The 20272-nt window shown below is 52.2% G+C and overlaps 9 protein-coding genes across 9 annotated transcripts; 4 read left to right on the forward strand and 5 right to left on the reverse strand.

The window, feature by feature from the left end:
* Positions 1 to 51: 51 nt before the first annotated feature.
* ASPZODRAFT_142375 (hypothetical protein) lies at positions 52 to 1447 on the forward strand (the record flags this gene model as incomplete). The annotated part of the gene is made up of 3 exons (XM_022724849.1): positions 52 to 705; positions 774 to 980; positions 1028 to 1447. The coding sequence occupies 3 exons, from the start codon at positions 52 to 54 to the stop codon at positions 1445 to 1447; spliced, it is 1281 nt and encodes a 426-aa protein (XP_022581077.1).
* Positions 1448 to 1721: 274 nt separating this feature from the next.
* Positions 1722 to 4162, reverse strand: ASPZODRAFT_1973151 (hypothetical protein). The gene is made up of 6 exons (XM_022727465.1): positions 3621 to 4162; positions 2799 to 3555; positions 2628 to 2739; positions 2510 to 2567; positions 1962 to 2447; positions 1722 to 1912 (listed from the first exon to the last, which is right to left on the reverse strand). The coding sequence occupies exons 1-6, from the start codon at positions 3732 to 3734 to the stop codon at positions 1910 to 1912; spliced, it is 1530 nt and encodes a 509-aa protein (XP_022581078.1). The 5' UTR covers positions 3735 to 4162; the 3' UTR covers positions 1722 to 1909.
* ASPZODRAFT_1973270 (hypothetical protein) lies at positions 4055 to 4680 on the forward strand. The gene has a single exon (XM_022727466.1). The coding sequence runs from the start codon at positions 4252 to 4254 to the stop codon at positions 4621 to 4623; it is 372 nt and encodes a 123-aa protein (XP_022581079.1). The 5' UTR covers positions 4055 to 4251; the 3' UTR covers positions 4624 to 4680.
* Positions 4681 to 5254: 574 nt separating this feature from the next.
* On the forward strand, positions 5255 to 6289 carry ASPZODRAFT_152037 (hypothetical protein; the record flags this gene model as incomplete). The annotated part of the gene is made up of 3 exons (XM_022725806.1): positions 5255 to 5368; positions 5435 to 6088; positions 6152 to 6289. 3 exons carry the CDS (start codon positions 5255 to 5257, stop codon positions 6287 to 6289), a joined length of 906 nt encoding a protein of 301 aa, XP_022581080.1.
* ASPZODRAFT_1973775 (hypothetical protein) lies at positions 6244 to 7282 on the reverse strand. The gene is made up of 2 exons (XM_022727469.1): positions 7041 to 7282; positions 6244 to 6919 (listed from the first exon to the last, which is right to left on the reverse strand). The coding sequence occupies exon 2, from the start codon at positions 6807 to 6809 to the stop codon at positions 6336 to 6338; it is 474 nt and encodes a 157-aa protein (XP_022581081.1). The 5' UTR covers positions 6810 to 6919; positions 7041 to 7282; the 3' UTR covers positions 6244 to 6335.
* Positions 7034 to 8428, reverse strand: ASPZODRAFT_132640 (hypothetical protein). Its single transcript, XM_022723075.1, has 3 exons — positions 8028 to 8428; positions 7339 to 7965; positions 7034 to 7277 (listed from the first exon to the last, which is right to left on the reverse strand). The coding sequence occupies exons 1-3, from the start codon at positions 8134 to 8136 to the stop codon at positions 7141 to 7143; spliced, it is 873 nt and encodes a 290-aa protein (XP_022581082.1). The 5' UTR covers positions 8137 to 8428; the 3' UTR covers positions 7034 to 7140.
* A 501-nt stretch (positions 8429 to 8929) lies between these two features.
* Positions 8930 to 9931, reverse strand: ASPZODRAFT_132641 (hypothetical protein). Its single transcript, XM_022723076.1, has 3 exons — positions 9346 to 9931; positions 9156 to 9260; positions 8930 to 9083 (listed from the first exon to the last, which is right to left on the reverse strand). Exons 1-3 carry the CDS (start codon positions 9644 to 9646, stop codon positions 8974 to 8976), a joined length of 516 nt encoding a protein of 171 aa, XP_022581083.1. The 5' UTR covers positions 9647 to 9931; the 3' UTR covers positions 8930 to 8973.
* Positions 9932 to 10479: 548 nt separating this feature from the next.
* Positions 10480 to 13968, reverse strand: ASPZODRAFT_152040 (hypothetical protein; the record flags this gene model as incomplete). The annotated part of the gene is made up of 3 exons (XM_022725807.1): positions 10480 to 13711; positions 13764 to 13837; positions 13897 to 13968. The coding sequence occupies 3 exons, from the start codon at positions 13966 to 13968 to the stop codon at positions 10480 to 10482; spliced, it is 3378 nt and encodes a 1125-aa protein (XP_022581084.1).
* Positions 13969 to 15759: 1791 nt separating this feature from the next.
* On the forward strand, positions 15760 to 19385 carry ASPZODRAFT_1974451 (hypothetical protein). The gene is made up of 8 exons (XM_022727472.1): positions 15760 to 16513; positions 16608 to 16870; positions 16947 to 17146; positions 17210 to 17369; positions 17438 to 17697; positions 17774 to 17893; positions 17967 to 18325; positions 18416 to 19385. The coding sequence occupies exons 1-8, from the start codon at positions 15934 to 15936 to the stop codon at positions 19174 to 19176; spliced, it is 2703 nt and encodes a 900-aa protein (XP_022581085.1). The 5' UTR covers positions 15760 to 15933; the 3' UTR covers positions 19177 to 19385.
* The last annotated feature ends 887 nt before the right edge of the window (positions 19386 to 20272 follow it).

Genomic DNA, 20272 nt, shown 5'->3' on the forward strand with positions numbered 1-20272 from the left:
TCACTCCCATTCTATGCCCATTCTATTCTATTCTATTCTATTCTATTCGCAATGCACATCGCTATTATCGGAGGAGGCATCGCGGGAGTCACCCTGGCGATCGCCCTGCACCACCGCAACCTCTCCGTAACGCTGTACGAACAAGCCGGCGAGTTCAGCGAGGTGGGCGCGGGGGTCTCCTTCAGCCCGAACGCAGTGCAGGCCATGCGCCTGTGCCACGAGGGGATCCACGGCGCGTTCGAACGGGTGTGTACGCGCAACCTGTGGCCGAGCAAACAGAACGTCTGGTTCGATTATTTGGACGGACTGTCTACCGAGGGGAAACGGCAGCCCATCCGCTTCACGATTTCAAACTCTCTCGGTCAGAACGGAGTCCATCGTGCACATTTCCTAGACGAACTCGTCAAGTTGCTTCCGGATCATGTCGCGCAGTTCAACAAACGGCTCGACACTATTGAAAAAAAGGAAGCAGATGGAGAAGATGGTCGGCTCCGGTTATCCTTTACGGACGGTTCATTCGCAACGGCAGATCTTGTCATCGGGTGTGATGGCATTAAATCGCGGGTGAGGCAGATCTTGCTGGGTGATGCCCATCCCGCTGCTAAACCGGGGTATACGCATAAATACGCTTATAGGGGGTTAGTTCCTATGGAGAAGGCCGTCGAAGCTATAGGAGAAGAGTTGGCTTCGAATGCATGCATGCATGTAAGATTTACAAAACCGGAAAGATTTACAAAGCTGTGGTGAAGATTTTATTGACAATGTGTGTACAGATCGGTCCGAAAAACCATATGTTGACCTTCCCCGTCAACCAGGGCAAAACGTTGAATATCGTCGCCTTCCACTCCTCCCAGGACGAATGGAAGGAGTATCCCCGTTTGACGCGGATGGGGACCAGAGACGAAGCTCTGGCCGATTTCCACGCGTTCGGCGAGAATGTGACGCGGTTGTTGAAGTTGACGGACGAGCAGTTGTCGGTGGTAAGCTCATTCATCCTACATTCTTGTGTCTCATACTAATGATGTAGTGGGCCATCTTCGATCTGGCAGACCATCCAGTCCCGTTCTTCAGTAAAGACCGCATCTGTATCGCCGGCGACGCCGCCCACGCAACCTCCCCCCATCACGGCGCAGGAGCAGGCTTCTGCCTGGAAGACTCGGCCGTGCTGGCGGCCTTGCTGGCGGACGGCAGCGTCCGGTCCCACGCGCACATCAAGGTCGCCCTGGCCGTATACGACGATCTCAGGCGGGAGAGGGCCCACTGGCTGGTCCAGAGCAGTCGCTTCATGGGCAACGGGTACCAGTGCATGGCTGACGGCGTGGGCAGCGACCTCGGCAAGCTCGAGGCGGAGATCAATCGCCGGAATGCCATCATCGCCGACTTTGATGTCGAGGCCTTGTGTCGCGACGCGACGGCCGAGTTGGCCAGCCGATTGAGCAGTTTATAAGCAGCAGTAGTTACCTCGGTACCTCGGCGAACTACCATTGTATACCTTTGTATACCCTTGTATAACTAGAAGGCTAGATATATATAAGCTTCGAAGCAAGATTAGTTTTAGGACAGCCACACACTCTTCCCCGGAACCAGCATCAACCCCATCAACCGCTGCACCAGATCCGTCAGCGCCTCGTCTCCCGCCGGAGTCCGGTTCACCATCGACTCGATCGACATCCGGTTCGCCAGTTTCTCCAGCTCGCGCTTCTCCGCCACGGCCTTGAACGCAGACACTGTTGGCGCCAGCCTCTGCAGGAAATTCGCCGCCGACGGATCCGCCTGGCCGCAGAAGGTGAGGATCTCGAGGCTACATTCCACCAGCTGCATGTCGTCCGCCAGTGTCGACGCCGCTTGTCCCATCAGCAGGCGGTGTGTCATGCTCAACAGGAGAAGAATGCTCGAATGGAATGACGTGTTACTATTATCAATTAGTCAAACCATGCAAGATAGGAAGATTGAATGGTCACCCACATGACGAGCCAGCAACGCTGGAAAACTCCGTTTTGCCGGTAGAGCATGAAGCACATCTGGGACTGCTGCCGCGTGACAGCCGTATAAGCGCTGTGGATGCACGCCGAAGACTGGAGAAAGCCCATGACGCTGAACGGATCTCCTGCTGTAACCGTCCGCCACGTCGTCCCCAGCACGTGCTGGTAGAGCAGCACATGGCTGCCGATGTGGATCATGTGCACGAGGAAGAGCGCCCGTCGCCGGGGAGCGGACAGACCGTCGTCACCAACCTGCAGCAGCGTCTGGAGCTGCAGCGCGGCGGGGAGCTCTTGCGACCAGCGGTCGGCCTGTCGCAGACGTTCGTTCACCGTCTCCCACGCCGGCTCCTTCATGTGGCAGATCTCCGAGTAGATCTGAGCGCAGAGCAGGGCGATCCGGCTCATTTGCATCTGGATCAGGTCTGCGCTGACCACATCTGGGTCTTCGACACGCAACTGCGAAATCTATAGGGAAACCGTGAGATGACTGGTCATTTTGTTTATCTAGATGGCGCGGGAAATCTTACCAACACCATGTCCTTGTTCGTCAGTTTGAAACTGAACCCAAGAGTGAAGGAGAGCCAGCTAAACAAAGTCAGGAAAGGAGCCAAAAATGCATATATTATATCTACACCACAGACGCACCATTCCATAAAGGCTAATGTTCGCATAAGCCGCGCCCATTCGGGCCATGTTTCTTCTTCAGCGCTGTGGATCCGGCCAAGAAGATTGTACCGAGCGATCTTGAGACCGTAGGCTATAAACAGCATCAGTTTTTTGACGAACAATGCCGGAAAAAGAGAATCTCTCACTCACCAATCAACCTCGGCGCCCGTTGGCGTTTCTCCATGATCGACACCATTGACAGACAGATAAACACCCGCATGCTGCGCATGTCATCCTTCTCCATGGTACCATGCATGAGAGCACACGCGTATCGGAAGTATAGATCTCTCATTGCAGACGGGATCTGGGTGACGGCATACTGGCTGCCGATCGCCGCGAGGGCGCACATGTCACAGATGTCCTCCGTGTCGATCGTGTCACTGTGGTACACCTCGGTGATCAAGGCTGCAGCCTCCTCTTCTGTCGTGATATAGAATAACGTCGCGCCGCATGAGAAGAATGCGTGGATCGCCTGTCGGGTGAGCTGCTCGGGTGGAAGGTTAGAGACCTTGACCTCCGCTATGAAAGCGTCTGGGTCGGGTCCGACGGCCTGCATCAGAATCTCGCCAATGCTATCAGGGGGCATCGTCGGCATCGTCGCATCTTGCGACATTGATGGCTCCGTCGGAGGCGTTTGTCCAGGCGAACTGCTATCCTTGGCCGTCCGCATGCTGCTGGCGCTGGTCGAATCGGAATCACCACCTCTCAGCTGCTGCAAAAGCTGCGCGGCATCGGCATCTGTACTGCCCTTAAGCCGTTCGATGATACTCTTGAGGCGCTCATTCTCGGCCTGTAGCCTATCGACTCGTGATTTCCAGACAGCTTTTTTGCGGTTGTCATCTTGCTCGTAGATACATATCTTCCCGTTCTCCGTACATCGCATGCACGACGGCAACGTGGCAGAACACTTTTTTTTCGATTAGTTGATATTTCCCAACGTCACGTTTTTCCAAGCCAATATTGAGATCTTACTTTGAGTCGCCGCGATCGGCAGTTATTACACGCTATCGATACGTTTTTCCTCTTGGCAGAATGCGCGTGGCCGTCGTCGCCTTCGACAGGCAGCACGGATTTTGTTGCGCTCATCGCTGTGACGCTTATTATTGACTCCTCTCCTTGGAGAGGAAGCAACCCTCAGGTCGGTTCGACCAGGAGGAGGGGGAAATGCCGGGGGGGAATAAGGATGAAAGCGTCGGCCTGTTGGTGGAAACAGGAATTGTTTTCCGGTTCAGCAAGGATTTTAATGTGACATTATTGATTCGATGGCGTGTGGTGCGGAACTGGTCACTTTCTGATCAACCAACAGCAGTCTGCCCTCCCGCTATATCGTAGGTATCGGGTAGTATCAGTTGGTATCAGTTGGATTATGGTGTTATATCCTTCCTCCCCGCTATGAGGCCTGGACTGGGGTAGAAAGGAAAAATTGATGGGATTTGCCACAAATGATCCGGCCCCAGTGGACGATCGGCGCTGTCGGTGGCAAAGAGGGGTCAGATAATTATAACTACTTCCTTATTATTATTATACAATAATAATAGGAAACGTGAATTTGGATTCTCAGTTCAGAAGAATAATCTAAACAGAAAAAAAAATTGTTAGTTATATGCATAGTCCTCTATATGAAACCATCAAAAAGGTTTTCGGAAATATACTCCTACTTTGCGTCAATATATATAACTATATATATTGTGTGTATCACCTCCGCCAGTCTTATCTTCTTACTGGTCATAAAAAAAAAAGAGATATGGCAGGTAGACTGACAGAAAGCTGGTCATTATTGTCACTATCAGCTACAGAGCAAACATTGATCGTGCAAGATAAATACACATACCAGGAGGATCAACGCCGCGTATCTAGTGGTCGAGTAGATGAATGTCTAGCTAGCAAGACGGAGTTGTGTGAGGGTCGAGTCGTCCATATCAGAACCTTGATCATTTTCGACGCGATGATGCTATTGATAATGTGTTCACTTTAGAGCTCTCATTCACTAGTACTTCCACGATGCTGTGGAGACCTGATTGCCAAATGCCAAGGAGGTTGAGAACTGGCCCGTCATCTGATGCAGATAGATTTCGATCGCAGCCAGGGGGTTAGGTGAAACGATCGGTGGTGTCTCTTGACATTGCAGGCGGCCCCAACGGCAGGGAGTGATGAGTTAATTGTAGTGTTTGAGAATTGTAAGCAGGTTCAATACTGAATCCATCGATCCGAATATTCAAATCAACCGCCACGGTGTTCCTCAGAGGGCCATTGTGTGAAGGCTGAGAGGTGAAGTGTACCTAGGAGAGACTCGCAGGTTTGGGGACTTGAACTTTGAAGAGCAGACATCACGTGCTTTATCCTTTGGGCCCAAATAGGAAGGAAGAGCAGGTGACAAAACACTAGTACCAATTTGGTATAGCTGCAAAGCCACTTCTAGCCATGCGTGGCTTGAAAGTCGGCGACGCGTTGTGGGATCGCCTCAATCCAACGATACTTGCTCGACGAACCAATACAGCCACAGCTAATGTAAGTGCTAGCAATCCTTTCCAATGACTGCTCTTCCTGATTTGCGTACAGCTTAATATACCAGGTGAAAATTGGCTGCGACTGCAATATCGTTCACCATGTTGAAGGTGGAAGATCACGATTCAACGAATCCACAGGCGAACATCGTCAACTGGGACTCCGAGATGCAACTTGTCTCGTCGCTCAACAAGCTGCAAGAGCTTGAAAAGAGGGTACCACACCCTCTTTCTCTTTTGTTTTTTTCTTCTTTTTTTTTATGTTTTTTTCTAATAGATTAGATTCACCAACTCCGCACGTTACTGCCCGACCGGCTGCTGTTACCTCTGCGACCCATCACGCAGCCCGAGGCGGCGAAGCAGATGCCTCGGTCGCCGCAGGTACTCCTGCAGGAACTGAAGGAGTCTGCACGCAGCGGGGTCGCAGAGGTAGGGACCTTCCAGGCGATGTGGCAGAGCCCGGAGATGGCGGCGGTGTGGGCACGCGTGGACGAGCGGATCCGCGACAACGGCGGCGAGCTGTTGCAGCCGTCGGGGGTATGGGAGCGGGACTACGACGTGCTGCTCGAGGGACTGGTCGGTTCCGAACGCGAGGAGAGGCAGCACCGCGAGCAGGCCGAGCGGGAGGCCGCGAATTCCAAGGCGCAAGCGGCCGAGGGTGACTGGCGGAGCGTCGTCGCTGCGTTTGCGACGCGAGGCGTGCCGGGCGTCCATGTCCTATCCAGCTCCACCGAAGAGCGTATTGTTACGATCGTCCTGGTGCGAGCGGGGATAACCTTCCAAGCACAGAATGTCTGCAGTCTGGACAACAGCGGAGCGCCCGAATGGCTGGTCTCGATCAAAACAGCTCCTGGCACGACGAGGACGAAACTCGAGACAGCCGTCTGCGACTGTCTGAACCAGCGAGGGCGAAAGTGGGATCTATCTTATTTACTTGTACGCCCCCTCCCCTCTTCTCCCCCAATCCTACATTCAAATAGTGTTTCTCTAACCAACTAGGATATGATTTCATCCTATTCAACCATCAAGCAAACCCCCTGCAAAAAATGCCAGCAGATGACAGACCGCACCGCCCAGCTGCCTACCATCCGCCGATACCAGAATGGCAACTGGGAAGCCTACCACGAAAGCTGTTAACTTCCAACCAGTAGATAACTACTAGGTAGTAGGTACATAGCAACAATTAACAACATGAACAACAGGCTTGGTCACTGTGCGCCCCATAAACCACATCATGCCAGTATTCAGCCGGATACTCTTCCCCCCGCCAATCCCAGAACCGCCTCGGGATCAAATGGCGGCCGCCGCGCCTAGACGACCCATCACAGTACTGCACGCCGCTCCACGAACTCTTATCAGGGACTCTATACCGTCTCTGTCGGAAATCATACCGCTCAGTCGACGGGGACTTGCTCTTATCTCGTCGGCGTCGTTCCGCGCAGTGTTGTTGTCCTCCTATCAAATCGTCCTGTCTTCTTCCCGTCTTCTTCTTCATCCAACCAGACCACTCCTCCATCTTTGGAGCATTGCTCTCGATCCGTCCAATGAAGATACCGGGCCCCCTTCCGGTGATGATATCCAAGACCCGCCACCGGCGCGGCCAGTGTGTTGGGTTTCCGGGTCTGGGGTCTTTCGGCCAGATCCAGCCGAGGGTCATTTTAAATAAGAAAGAATAGATAATAAATATATCGCATGGACAACAGGGAGGGAGGGAGAAGAATACCTTATATATATATAGACCTAGAGCTACATACGTACAAAGAAGCACTACAGATTGTTATCCCATCAGGCCTAGTGTAACATTAAATGTTTGCTCTATTAGAGTATAAGACAATTCCGAACGCTGCTAAGAACCAAAGATCAACGCCGAAGAAAAAGAAATCCCAACCTAATGATGATCATGAAGGAAATCGCTGCTCGATGCAAACCATATATTCATGGAAGAGAAATATGTCGAAGGATTTAATGGAGAAGGAGGATTAGATCGATTAGAGAGTCAACATGCGCGTCCCCCCCACGAACCAGGTGAAGGAGAGGACGGTGATGGTGAACATGCCGGCGGCGAATTTGAGAGCGTTGCGCTCCATTTCGGAGAAGGCTCCGCTGCAGGTGACGCAGAGATATTCTGGGCATGAATTAGATTGAATTTTTCATTTTTACAACTCATCTTCATCCCCATATCTTACCATTTAGTGGAGTATATGGCTGCGCAGTGTACATGGCAAAAGTGGTCGAGGCGGCCGACAGATAGCCCGGGCTGGCGGTGTCACTGATAGACTTGCTGGCGTCATAGATGATCAAGGTGTAGGTGGCAGTGAGCAAGGGTGCCGTGGCAGAGCCCTTGTAGTTGTTGGTATCCCAGGTGACACGGCCAGTCGGGCCCACGCTCATGTTGCCGGAGATGGTATAGATCTGGTCGTTAAGACTGCATGAGGCGACGACGTTGACGGCCGACGGGGTCACGGATAGCGAGGTGTAGTTCCAGGCAAAGGTCACGTACTCGCCGATGCGGTAGTAGGTCGTCGAGCCCGCGGAGGGAGTCATCATGGAGATACCGCCCGCCGCGGCATCGGCGGGGATGGAAGAGGTGGTTGTGTTGCCCGACGATGTTCCGGTAGATGTCCCCGTGTCGGTGCCTGTCGTGGTCTTTGTATCTGACTTGGTCGCCGTCGTCGTCGACGTATCAGTGCCTGTTGAAGTCGATGTTGACGCCGAGGTTCCTCCACTGGAAGTGCCTGTCTCTGTGGCGGTCGTGGTCGAAGAGGCTGCCGCGCCCGTGGTGGCCTCGGTGGTAGTGGAGGAGGTCGACTTATCTGCCAAAGATGAGCATCTACAGCCAGACGGAATCAAGAAAGAAAAGCAAAAGAATCCTTACCAGCTCGCTTGTTGACCACCTCCCCGTGTGTCAACCCATACGGCCGCCACGGCCAGGCCGCCGACAGGGTTGCGAGCAGGAGGATGAAGAGCAAAGGAAGACCACGCATGGTGGAGCGGTAGTAACCGTAAACAAGATAGAAGTATAGAGCAACAGACGATGAATCAACAAGAGCTCTCTTTTTTCTTCTTCTCAACGAGTGTGGTGTTCTTCTCCCCTCTCACTAAACCTCAGTCACTGGGCCAGAGGGTGAAACATGCAGATCAGAGACACCAAGAGGGGGGATTGTAGAAACACCCGACTCCAGACCGGCGAGGCAGACGGAGACAACAACAGCAACGGCAACAGCAACAGCAAACAACACGCCAAACGAAGGTGTGGAATGTGGATGGGAGCGAGCGACTGGCAAGAGAATCCAGGGGAGGGAAAAAAAGACGATAGCCCGACCGGGGAAGGGCAGTTGGAGGTGCAGCTGGTCTGTTTGTCTGGTATGCAGGGCCTATTTTTGGCGTGTCTCGGCTGGACGATTCTCCGGCTAAACCCTTGACCCTCCGACCCTGAGCCGACCCTGGCCTGACCCTGACCCCAGACCCTTAACAGGTACAAGTATAGTGGTACTTCGGTAGGTATTTAGGTAGGTACCTACCTTAGGTAGGTAGTTGTCTCTCCCTCTTACATTTTCTCACAGTTTGATCTACTCTTCTTCACGAATAATTATCTATTAATTCCAGTAATTAATTACTACAAGTACTCCTGCTGTACTTCGCTCTGCACATTGACTAACTAGTTTAGTACTAGCCTGCTAGTCCGCTCTGTAATACAACCGATCAATAATAAAATCAATAGTCGCATCCAATGTTCCGACAACAGACATAAAACTCATGCAGAATCATCATTATCATCCTCCGTCCCTCGCATTAATAGATCCCATGATATCATGTCTCGATCATATGTATTCTGGAACAAGATCGACCGTGCTGCAGGACGAGGGCAGCGTAGGCGAGATGAATCGGTACAGCCAGAAGAGCTGGGGAGCCCCATGCCACCAATCGCAGACTGAAAGAATGAGAAGGCCGTTAGGTAGGTGGTTACCTAGGTATGTCGTGTAGAATAATCAAGATAACTCACCCAACCATCCGCCAAACCCATCGGCTTCAGACCACTGTACTCCGGTGTCGTTGAGGGAGAACCCGGTCGTTCCGTACCCGGCGTTGATCTCGACGAATTCCCAAGCTACATTGTCAACAAATATATTTATATATATATATATATATATATATATATATATATATATTTAAGAGTCTCTTAAGAATCTTACCAGCATAGTTTGTATCCGCTCCCATGGAAAAACTCCAGGAAAAAGGCGTCCCGAGATCGAACTCGAGGTACGTCTCGTTGAGAAAGGCCTTGGCGGCCGTCGCCGTGGACGAGGTGAGCACCGCGTCGTTCAACCCAGCTCCCGTATGGTACGCCTCGACGTAGAGGTTATTATGCGCGTCGTTGGTCGACGAGGTGGTCTTCAGCAGGAACTCCTGGGTCGTGTTGATGGCGCGGGGGAGGAGGAGTGGGCTGGCGGTTGCCAGGGCGAGCGAGGCCAAAACAGAGAACAAATGATACATTATTATAAGTAAATTAGGGGAGGTAGAAAAGATATTACTGAGAATAAAAGAAAGAGAAATACTATGCTGGTTGTATGTACTGATAGAAGATGTACGGAGTACCTGTGAGGTGGTAATGATGATGTAGAAAGAGGAGGAAAAACGCTTTCTTATGTCTGTCCCACCGTCGGTGCAGATCCGTTACGAGGAGATCCTCCACGGCCAAGGACAACATTATCGTGTCATTGTGGAGATGATCATCTGAGACGGCCAGTAATAAGATTAAACCAGTGGAGTTGAAGGACCTTCATTTACCTACTCTGTCGGAGATGAGCTGCTCGGTACTACTACTACACTATTAACTACTATTCTTCAGGGATCTGCCAATTTCAGCCCTTTGACTCAAGCCGTTACGTACCACGTACTGCTGGATGGACCGTGCGATCGACACGACGGACAAATATCCCAGTCTCACGCCTGTCCCATGGTTGGTTCAGATGGATGCACTCTGTACTTAATACTATGTAACTGGAGTAGTAACTACCAAGTTACTGAGTAAGTAGTTACTGATACTCAGTACTCCGTACTAGTTGTGGATAGTCATTCTATAATGATAATAACTGTCTTGCAAGATCAAGCAGATTTATTAATAGTAATGAATAGAAATGATATTGACATCATCTCGAAACTCAATTACACCCTTCAAGACGTCACTTGGTAGATGATCCATGGTTGAGGGTCGGATGGTCCCAGGCACACTATGACTAAGAAGTCATGCAGTCATTGACATTAGTATTATCATATCGACATTATTCATTTCTATGCTCCAGAATACGAGCACGGTGGCCGTTATTCTATGGCCTTGCGTACGCCGACTTCAGCGTCCACTGGCTCCGTCCACTGCGCCCCCCCGGCGTGATCTCTGCGATCGTCCGCAGGATCTCCTTGAACTCGGCGGACCGGCGAGGCGTGTCGCACTCGTGGTTGAACCGGTCGATCAGCATCTGCGTGTACACCGTCCCGCCGTGAGAGATCATAAAGTCGCGGATCCGCGTGAGAAAGTTCACCGGTGCTGTGCCAGCAGCCCCGTTGGTGGGTAGCGACGCCGACGCCGACGACGACGACAAGGATTGTCCCCGGCTCGAGAGATTGGCCAGCACGCTCGCCGATGAAGGTCCTGCACCCGCCCGTCGCGCCCGGCTGCTCGCTCCTCCTCTCTGCTGGAAGGCCGGTCGACCTGCGACTCCACTCTGGCCCGTCCAGGTGGGTGTGCCGATGGGGACTGACCGAGCTGCTTCGCCGGCACGCCGGAGCTCCTCGGCCGCTTCGGCAGCAACACGTTTGGCTTCGGCCTCGATGATCTTGGGATCCGCTCGGATGACGCGCTTGCCGTTGACGATCTGCTCGTGCTCCATCGCAGAGTGGACCCCGGATTTGGAGAAGATGCCCTGCATGATCCGCGCTTCCGAGTTGGTTGCTTCCGAGTCCGTCTCCTTGTCTTTCCCCTCGGACTCGTCGTGGTATTCTTCTAGTCCCGATACGCCGGCTATCGCCCGGATTTTGCGTGTCTCACCGCCCTCCTCCGACTTGATATCCTGCCGACCTGTATCATACGTGACCTGCGCATCTTTGAACAGCTTGCTGGTCTCGGTTTCCGACTGGGTATCCGGCTGGAGTGTGAAGAGATCCTGGAGATCACTCAATTGGAAATTCTGCCTCTGTTTCGGGTCTTTCAAGATTTTGTTGGACAAGAATTGCTTGTAGATCTGACGGTGATAGATCTTCTCCTCGATGGTGCCCTTACACACCAGCCGGCATATCATCACCTCACGCTTCTGGCCTAGTCGCCATGCGCGCTCGCGTGCCTGCAGATCCGTGGATGGATTCCAGTCCGGATCGAAGATGATCACCCGGTCCGCGCCGGTGAGGTTGATGCCCAGCCCACCCACCTTGGTTGTCAAAAGAAAAATATGGATCTCCGGGTCGTTGTTGAACTCGTCCACAATCGCCTGTCGTTTTTCCACGGCTGTCTCCCCGTCCATCCGGCGGTAGTTGAACCCGGGCATCGCGCTGATGAGTTTCTGGAGAATATTCAGAGTGATCTTGTGTTGTGCAAAGAGCAGCGTCTTGTGGCCCGTCTTTTTCCACAGCTCCAGCAATGATTGGACCACTTCCATTTTCCCTGACCGCTTGGGGTTGCCGTAGTCTGCCTTATGGGAATTCATCTCGTGCTCTATCAGGTCTGTGTGGTTACAGATCTTCCGGAGAAGGTCGATTCCGTAGAGTACTTCCTTTCGCTTATTCAGGATCGCAGTCATGTCCGGCGAGGCAAGAAACCGTTCGTAGGCCGTTCGTTGGGCCGGCGACAGTTTGCAGAACAGAACCTGTTCGGATTTGTTTGGCAAATCTGCGGCCACGTCCATTTTGAGTCGTTGCAGCAAGAAAGGACTGATGGCGTCCTTGAGTGTTTCGGCGCATCGGGCCGCAGTCTGAACTTGGAGATTGGAGGCATTGGCATAGCCGCCCTGGCGAATGGGGATGTCGAACTGGTTGCGAAAACTGACCAGAGTTCCCAAGCGCATGGGGAACACAAAATCAAACAAGGACCAGAGTTCTGTCAGGTTGTTCTGCATCGGAGTTCCCGATAGGATCAAACGGTGGGGAGTCCGGAGCTCTTTGGCGTAGATGGTGATGGTGGTGTCCGGATTGCGAATCTTGTGTCCTTCGTCCAAGATGACGTAGCCCCATTCGACGGGGGTCAATAAGTCGGAATAGGTATGCAAGCCGGCATAGGTCGTCAAGAGCACATGGCCTTCTTGAACGACGCGTTGAACAATTTTCCTGCCGGCTTTGTGCCGTTTGGGAACTCCGCTGCGGCCATTGGAGCTCCTCCACATTTGCGATGTAAGCATATCTTCTCGGTTACTCTCGCTCCCAACGTTAAGCATGCCACTGCCGGTTGAATGCAGGATAGAGACACGAAAAGCAGGCCACCAGCGATGGAACTCTTGAACCCACTGTTGCAACAGGGTGGCCGGGCAGACCACAAGCGCCGGTTTGGTGAATTGCTTGCTGTGGTGGAGGCTGGCTAGAAAAGCAATGACCTGGATTGTCTTGCCCAATCCCATTTCATCTCCAATGATCCCTCCAACACGCTGCTGGTGGAGCTCCCATATCCATTTCACCCCAGTCTTTTGGTAGTCAAAAAGCAGAGGGAAGATGTCGCCAGGAATGCGAAGGCCTTGATCTAAGATCGTATCCGGAACGGTGGGATGTGGCATATACCATTCGTCCTGCTCGCCTTCCTCTTCTTCTTCGGAAACCAATCCACTACTGGCAGTGGCACGTTTCCGAGCAGCGGATCGGCGACTGGCCCAGTCTTGAAGTCGGGTTTGATACATAGCTTCGTTTCCATCGTCGTGTACTTCGGATCTCTTGGTTTTGTGCCGGACTGGAATCGCCCGCTCCGGTTGGCCCTCGGGGAGAAATTCTTCTTCGTCTTCGGACTCTGTTTCCTCGATGGCCACGTAATTTGCGGAATCATCATCGTCATCTGACAGCGCATCCGCCGAAGAACTGGTCCTCGACTTGGCACGTTTCTTTCTGGGCGAAAGCCCTTGCTGGAGGGTTCGGCGCTTTTGTCCCACACTCGTGTCGCTAGTCTCGTTGAACCCAAGATCAGGAAGCCGAAGCTCACGATGGGAGACGGCAGAACCGTTCTTGGCCTGTTCCAGCGCCTCCTGCTCAGCACGCTCATCTTCCGCATCAATCAAAGCATTCTGGAGGTTGGCAAAGGGTCCCTCGTTAGGGCCAGCACCCATGTTGGAGAATGGTGTGATTTTCCCGGTCCGGATGAGGTAGTCTCTGCGTGACTCATTAGGCAAGCGACCGGATCGACTAATTTCTTCATCATCTTGGCCTTGCTGTCTCTGGTCGAGGCGTTCCTGGATATCTCGGAGGTCTGTTTCAATCGACGACAGGCGTTCTTCCAGCCTACCGATTTCGTTTTGCGTGCGGACTCTGGCCGAAGTTCCGATCGGCTGGGAGAGGCGTTGGTGGAACTTGAGGATCTGAGTCTCTAGTTTTCTAATGAATATCAGTAAACTAGTATTCGAAGTGAAAGTTAAGACAAGCATACTCTTTCTCTTTCAAAGTCCGTTCCAACATCTTCTTATCACGTTCATCAGCTTGCTCCGCGAGCTCCTTATCAGCCTATGGATTCATTAGCAATAGTCGGAGACATGAAAGAATATCAGGCCGTAGTAAAATACCTTTCGAGACAAGTCTCGTTCAATGTCGTCCTGCGCTCGAATATCGGTGTGGAGCCTTTGCAGGAGGCTCATCTCATCGTCCACCACCACCGTGCCAGTGGGATCAGAGCTTGAACCAGATGCTTGTCCATCTTCTGGAGCCTCTCCCACGGTATTCTCTGGAGCCGACGGGTCCATCCTGTCTGTCCCTGACTCTTCAGACATGACGATAGGCGACCCTCAAAGGAGAGGGCGCCTTCCTGTCCTTTTGAGGGAATACGATCAAATCGTCCGGCCTCACCCACAGCCCCGTACCACTTGACTAACTCCCTCCGTGTCCACAGTCCTCTCCCTTTGTGTTCCTCCGCTGTAGCCTGAAATCGAGATGGCGGATAACGAGGGCGTCGACGGCGTTAGGGAAGAATATATAGGAGAGAGAGCACTAGGTGAGTAGTAAGAATCCATATATAAGACATACAGACCCCAGACAACAACGACCATCAACCACCAGCACACAGGAGACGTCGAAAGGCAAATCGCCTCCAAGGCCCTTCCCTGATCTGTTATCGTGAGAAATATGACGGCAGAAAAGTTTAAAGTCTCACCGCCCAACCCACCGCCAAAATAGCATTGCTTATGTAACCAATTGCATAACTAGTTATTTATAGCAAGTTCATAACTAAGTACTACATACCCAGGTAATAAAAGAGACAGTTTACTCATTAACTAATTACTGGAAGTAAGTAAGAAAAAAACCTCTAGATACTTAGTATACTTCTTATTCATGGTTTGCTAGAAAATCTAGTGATCTGTCTCTATGGTGCACTCTAAACCTTCTTCCAAATCTCGGTGTCTAGACTTGACGCATGCGGTACTAACGATTGATGGCACACCAGAAGCTGAGTTTTTATCTACTCCAGTATGGTTGAAGGTCTGCTGTGACTGATACTATAACCAGGCGTTAATAAATATTAGACTTGATGATTTTATATTATACTGTAATATATTAATATTATTTAATATCCTTGACTAGTTATTATCCACAACAGTAAGGTGAATTGGCTTTGAGAGCGAGTATTATGTTAGATCCAGGTAGCTACTAGGTACTCTTCATCACTCAGTCCACACCTACTCCATAAGTATTATCATCAAATGTATGGAGTAGCAACTGGCAGGATTAATCGCTGAAAACAGGATTATTTCACTGGGGAACCCCAGTCTTTGCCTCTACCCTGGACTCGAGATGCTGCGCCGCTAAAATCGCGACTCGACCGTACGCCAGATCTAGCCTCGATCAATATTAGATTCCTGTAGTATAAATAGATCTAGAACTTTCTACATATGAAATAACAATGATAATTTTGCCAAGTAGTAGGAGAAGTAGTAGTAGAAGTAGTAGTAGAAGTAGTAGTATCTGCCCAACGCTGCCTGCTGCCTTGCTGCCTCGTTGCCTGCTGCCTGCTGCCTCAGGCACCAGGCCTCGCCTCCCGAGTGACTCGTCCTCGCTCGCTCTCTTCCGGTTGCCAGCCCAGCCCAGCCCAGCTCCCCTCCCACTCCGCATCTCCAGCGTCTCGCTACCTCCTCATCCTGCCCCCCTCCTCTGGAGTCGCCCGTCTGTCTTGCGGGCTCCAGAAGTGGCTCGTCTCTCCGCCTGCCTCAGCAACCGTTGCGGTGTTTTGTCTTGTCGCGTATCCAACCAACCCGCCTGAGAGAGCCTGATTGCTCCCTCTCTCTACCAATTGCGGCTCGTCTCCCGCCCTCCCCCCCCCCAAACACACAGCACCTGCAAACCACTGCTGCTTGCCGAAGTCTCGCTGCACCGTTTCTCGCTGGATCATGACGCTGGCTGCGATCCAATAATTTCTGCTGTCGATCCTGCCATCGATCCCCCGGTGATCTTTCGCACTGCTCAGTGCCGAAGCTGGTTACGTGTGTGGTCGTTTCCCCTCCCCTCCTCCGATCGCAGTGCCCTTGTGCGCGGTCGACGGTGCCGAAGCCTTGCACCGCGACTCGAGAACACCACACGCAATCGGCGAACAATCAGACTGGTACCGAGAGATGGATTCGCAGTGGCAGGCCTTCCAGGATCCCTCGGCGGGGCGTGCTGCGCCGTTTGGCAATAATAATGGGTTGACGTCTCACTCCCAGCAGCTCGCCGCCCGATACGGCGCCCAGCCCCCGCCAGCGCCCTCAGCGCCGGCAGCACCGCTGGGATACACCTACGAGACCTTCCAGGGTCCTACCGCTGCGACGAACCCGCCTGCGATCGGCTCCAATGCCAACCCGCCTGCCATGGGCTCCTCGTCCAACGCCACGCCACGCGGCCGCGATTATGTCACGGATGCCGATGCCACCATGGAGGACGCCGATCCCTACAACCGCGCCAAGTATCCCACGCGGCCCAATCCTCACAGTCGTGCCTCATCGCAGTTTCTTGCTCAAACACAGGAGGAGTCTACCGCCGCCCGCAGATACTCCCCGATGAATGCCCTCTCCTCGTCGGCGCCCTTCAATAACGGCAGCCCCAGCAAGGCCCAGAGCCTATATGCCTTTGCTCCCGCCTCGAGCCATGCCCGTCGGTCCTCGCCAACGAGACCCGATTACTCCTCATCGCCGCAGGTCTATCAGTCTCCTCCATGTGAGTTCCATTGTTGGATCTTAATATTTTTGTTTTCTTTTTCTTTTTTTCTCTCTTTTTTGGGACAAATGCGCTGACTTATGCCCGGTCCCAGCGGGATCCCGACCTCCACGCTTACCGCCGCTCCAGTCGGCTGACATGAGCCCCGACCAGTATTTTCCGCCATCGGCTGGTTCACAGTCGAGCATGGCCTTCGGTCAGGAAGCCAGATCCCCTCGTGCTCCCCAACAACCTCCGCTTCCGGGTCGAGGCCCCGTTCCCAAGTTCCAGAAACTCTCGTCCGTTCAGGAGCTACGTCCTCGAGTCAACGCCCAGCCACCGTATCGCCGCGCGAATCCTGAAGGTGGCTTTATCAGCGTACGTAGATGGATTCCCCCCTCCCCTTTCCTTCTGGTTTCTCTTCTTTGCGCTCCAACTAATGACCTTTTTGTAGCCGCTGCAAGCATTGACTGTTCACCTACCGGCCACTTACCGGATCTGCAATCCGGGCTTCAACTATGAATCGTCGAGGAACCCGAGACGGGTGTTGACAAAGCCTAGCAAGGGCGTGAAGAACGACGGTTACGATAATGAGGATAGTGATTATATCCTCTATGTGAATGATATCCTGGGAAGTGATGATGCCAGCCACAAGTAAGTAATGCACAGAGGAACCTGCTTCGAGGGGTTGCACCCCATATTAATCATGGGGACTAGGAATCGCTATTTGATTTTGGACGTGCTGGGTCAGGGTACTTTCGGGCAGGTCGTCAAATGCCAAAACCTCAAGACCCAAGAGGTGGTAGCCGTCAAGGTTATTAAAAATAAGACGGCCTATTTCAATCAAAGTATGATGGAGGTGTCGGTTCTTGACTTGGTGAGACTCCCTTTTGACGACGTGGTCTGCCCGCATCATCCCCAACCACCATGCTAATTGCTCCACAGATCAATAGCAAATACGATAAGAACGACGACCACCATGTTCTTCGACTGAAGGATACGTTCATCCATCGACAGCACCTCTGTCTAGTATTTGAGCTCCTCAGTGTCAACTTGTACGAGCTCATCAAGCAAAACCAATTCCGAGGACTGAGCACGACGCTGGTGCGCGTTTTCGCACAACAACTCTTGAATGCGCTTAGCCTTTTGAACAAAGCTCATCTGATCCATTGTGATTTGAAACCGGAGAATATCCTCCTGAAAAAGTTAGTCCGGAATTTTCAGTCCTTGTCTCCCATTTTCTGTGTTTCGAGGCTAACGTTAAATTTTCTAATTGCATAGCCTCGAAAGTCCCATAATCAAGGTAATCGATTTAGGATCCGCGTGCGATGAGCGACAGACCGTATACACTTATATCCAATCGAGGTTCTACCGCTCGCCGGAGGTTCTCTTGGGTCTACCGTATGTGTTTTTACCCCAGGCTTCCCCAACTTTCATACACACCTTTCAGATATCTAATGCCGATACTATCCAGTTACTCGTCGGCGATTGATATTTGGTCCCTGGGATGTATCCTGGTCGAGCTGTTTCTTGGACTTCCCTTGTTCCCCGGCTCCTCCGAGTACAACCAAGTATGCCGAATTGTGGAGATGCTCGGGTTGCCCCCGACGTGGATGCTCGAAATGGGCAAGCAGTCGGGTGAATTTTTCGAGAAGTCGCACGACGAGTTCGGAAGAAAGACATATAGGTTGAAGAGCTTGGAGCAATATTCCCGCGAGCACAACACCAAGGAACAGCCGAGCAAGAAGTACTTCCAAGCGTCCACGCTTGAAGAAATCATCCGCAGCTATCCCATGCCGAGGAAGAACATGAAGCCGGCGGAAATGGAAAGAGGTTTCCCCCCCCCCCCCCCCCTCAGTTGCAGTCCAAGCGCTTTTTTATTTTTTTGCAGTATCGCCTAATTCTCTTTTTTTTTTCGCTCAGAATTGAATAACCGTGTCGCGTTCATTGACTTTGTGCGCGGCTTGTTGGCCCTGAACCCTCTTGAGAGATGGTCGCCCCAGCAGGCCAAGCTGCACCCCTTCATCACCCAACAAAAGTTCACGGGTCCATTTGTGCCGCCAATGAATCTGAAATACTCGTCTATCAGCAAGACCGTGGCCCCCGGCGTTCAACAACAGCAACAGGCGGAGGCAGCGAGCAAGCAGAGAGCTGCGCAGGCTGCGCAGGCGCAGGCGCAAGCGCAGTCAGCCGCTCAGGCTGCATACTCGATGCAGGTGAACCAATACCACACTCCTCCCCACACCCAGCCTCCCCCGATGTACAATGGGATGTTTGCCGGGCCTCAGCAAGGGGCCCCGCCGCCCTATCCGACCCAGCCACCGGGTTATGGTCACCAGATGGGTATGATGCAGGGACAGTACGCCCCATCTCAGAGCCTCTACGCGCAAGCAACGACCAGGGCGGGCCGTCAGCGTGCATCGACGATGGATCATCAAGGTGGCGGCATCCCTCCGGCTATCCAACGGGTTGCCAGCCACCTCGATCCTAACGCCCCGATCCGCCTCCAGCCCAGCCCTGCCTACTACCCTCCTCCTCCGGATGGGTATGTTGATCCAAACGCAAACAATCAAAGACGGCGCGGAAGTCGTGCGGGTGCTAGCCAACGCAACCGAGACTTCATTCGTACCCTTGAGGACGGTGTTCTCGGCGAAGGTTACATTGGCCAAAACCAATGGCACTGAAGGATGATTTTTTTTCTTATTTGCATGATCGACCGTGTCTACATTTTTTCTTTCTTGTCGAACAAGAGGACACAGTTGCTCCTGTTTTGTCTTTCTCCCTGAAACAACAATCGGGTTTCCAGACGCAGAGCTGCTCCAGAGTATCATACTGTCTTCCCTGTCCCCTTGCCATGTGGTGCTTGGGCTTTCCACCAAACCCCCTTCCCATTCTTCGGGTTCCTCGGTCCTTCCTGTCATGTGAGCACACATCTTGTTACCGCGATGTGGGAATACAATATTCAATCTCGCCTCTAGTATTGCTGGGTTCAATGTGCCAATCAGCAAGATAGCCTCTCCAGCATGGATCCCGCCACGGTATTTGGACATTGAAGATACTGGACACTACTTCTCTCTGTCTACTTTCTGTCTGGGCTGGACATGAGGATAGAATGGTTTGGTCTCGACAAGACTTGCGAAAGCAATTCTCGCAGACCATTTACGCTCGACATACCATGCTCTACTCCAACCTGGTCAACTTCCCCCGATTTAGTGAGATCGCCTCCCCGCCTCTGGCCATTATTGGAGCTCTTCCGGACGAGCGTGATTCATGTCTATCTTCTTCTTCTTCTTCTTTCCCCTCCCCCCGTTTTCCATTGCTATGCTGCTTTTTCTTCCCAACACCTCCCCTTGATCGATTTTTTGTCCCCCCCCCCTTTTCCATTATTGACACACACATTGCTTTGGGTTGGAACACAGTCTTTTATGTCTTGTCCAAGACCGTATGATGCATTTGAAAGGAATGTGTCTTCTTTTCTGATCTGCTTGCATCTGACGGCTCAGCATAGCCAATGCATCTTCACTTTTTTTTTTCCACGATAAAAGTAGAAATATATCAATTGAGTACACCGTCAGCTATAACCCACGATTAAGCCATAACTATCTATCTACTTGTCCTGTGTGAATAAATAGCCAAATGATGTCGCTGTCGGCTCTCATAGTCTGGGGATCGTAGTTACCCGAACGGGCTAAGCGCCACCTCGCTTAAAATTCGTGTGTGACTCGCGGGTCCAACGCTGCGGCTCGCGGAACCCTCACTTCACAATCTGGATTTGAGGCA

The sequence above is a fragment of the Penicilliopsis zonata genome, assembly GCF_001890105.1.
Source record: "Penicilliopsis zonata CBS 506.65 unplaced genomic scaffold ASPZOscaffold_7, whole genome shotgun sequence".
Classification (NCBI taxonomy): Eukaryota; Fungi; Ascomycota; class Eurotiomycetes; order Eurotiales; family Aspergillaceae; genus Penicilliopsis; species Penicilliopsis zonata.

Bases quoted from the DNA above. Each gene is read 5' to 3' on its own strand.
- ASPZODRAFT_1973151 (XM_022727465.1), bottom strand. From the start codon at position 3,734: ATGAGCGCAACAAAATCCGTGCTGCCTGTCGAAGGCGACGACGGCCAC. The intron at 3,556-3,620 runs GTAAGATCTCAA...TCGAAAAAAAAG, and splicing joins GCCGATCGCGGCGACTCAAA to TGTTCTGCCACGTTGCCGTC. The intron at 2,448-2,509 runs GTAAGATTTCCC...GTTTCCCTATAG, and splicing joins CGAACAAGGACATGGTGTTG to ATTTCGCAGTTGCGTGTCGA.
- ASPZODRAFT_1973270 (XM_022727466.1), top strand. From the start codon at position 4,252: ATGCATAGTCCTCTATATGAAACCATCAAAAAGGTTTTCGGAAATATA.
- ASPZODRAFT_1973775 (XM_022727469.1), bottom strand. From the start codon at position 6,809: ATGACCCTCGGCTGGATCTGGCCGAAAGACCCCAGACCCGGAAACCCA.
- ASPZODRAFT_132640 (XM_022723075.1), bottom strand. From the start codon at position 8,136: ATGCGTGGTCTTCCTTTGCTCTTCATCCTCCTGCTCGCAACCCTGTCG. The intron at 7,966-8,027 runs GTAAGGATTCTT...CATCTTTGGCAG, and splicing joins GGTGGTCAACAAGCGAGCTG to ATAAGTCGACCTCCTCCACT. The intron at 7,278-7,338 runs GTAAGATATGGG...ATTCATGCCCAG, and splicing joins GCCATATACTCCACTAAATG to AATATCTCTGCGTCACCTGC.
- ASPZODRAFT_132641 (XM_022723076.1), bottom strand. From the start codon at position 9,646: ATGTATCATTTGTTCTCTGTTTTGGCCTCGCTCGCCCTGGCAACCGCC. The intron at 9,261-9,345 runs GTAAGATTCTTA...TTGACAATGTAG, and splicing joins AGCGGATACAAACTATGCTG to CTTGGGAATTCGTCGAGATC. The intron at 9,084-9,155 runs GTGAGTTATCTT...TCATTCTTTCAG, and splicing joins TGGGTTTGGCGGATGGTTGG to TCTGCGATTGGTGGCATGGG.
- ASPZODRAFT_1974451 (XM_022727472.1), top strand. From the start codon at position 15,934: ATGGATTCGCAGTGGCAGGCCTTCCAGGATCCCTCGGCGGGGCGTGCT. The intron at 17,370-17,437 runs GTGAGACTCCCT...ATTGCTCCACAG, and splicing joins AGGTGTCGGTTCTTGACTTG to ATCAATAGCAAATACGATAA. The intron at 17,894-17,966 runs GTATGTGTTTTT...GATACTATCCAG, and splicing joins GAGGTTCTCTTGGGTCTACC to TTACTCGTCGGCGATTGATA.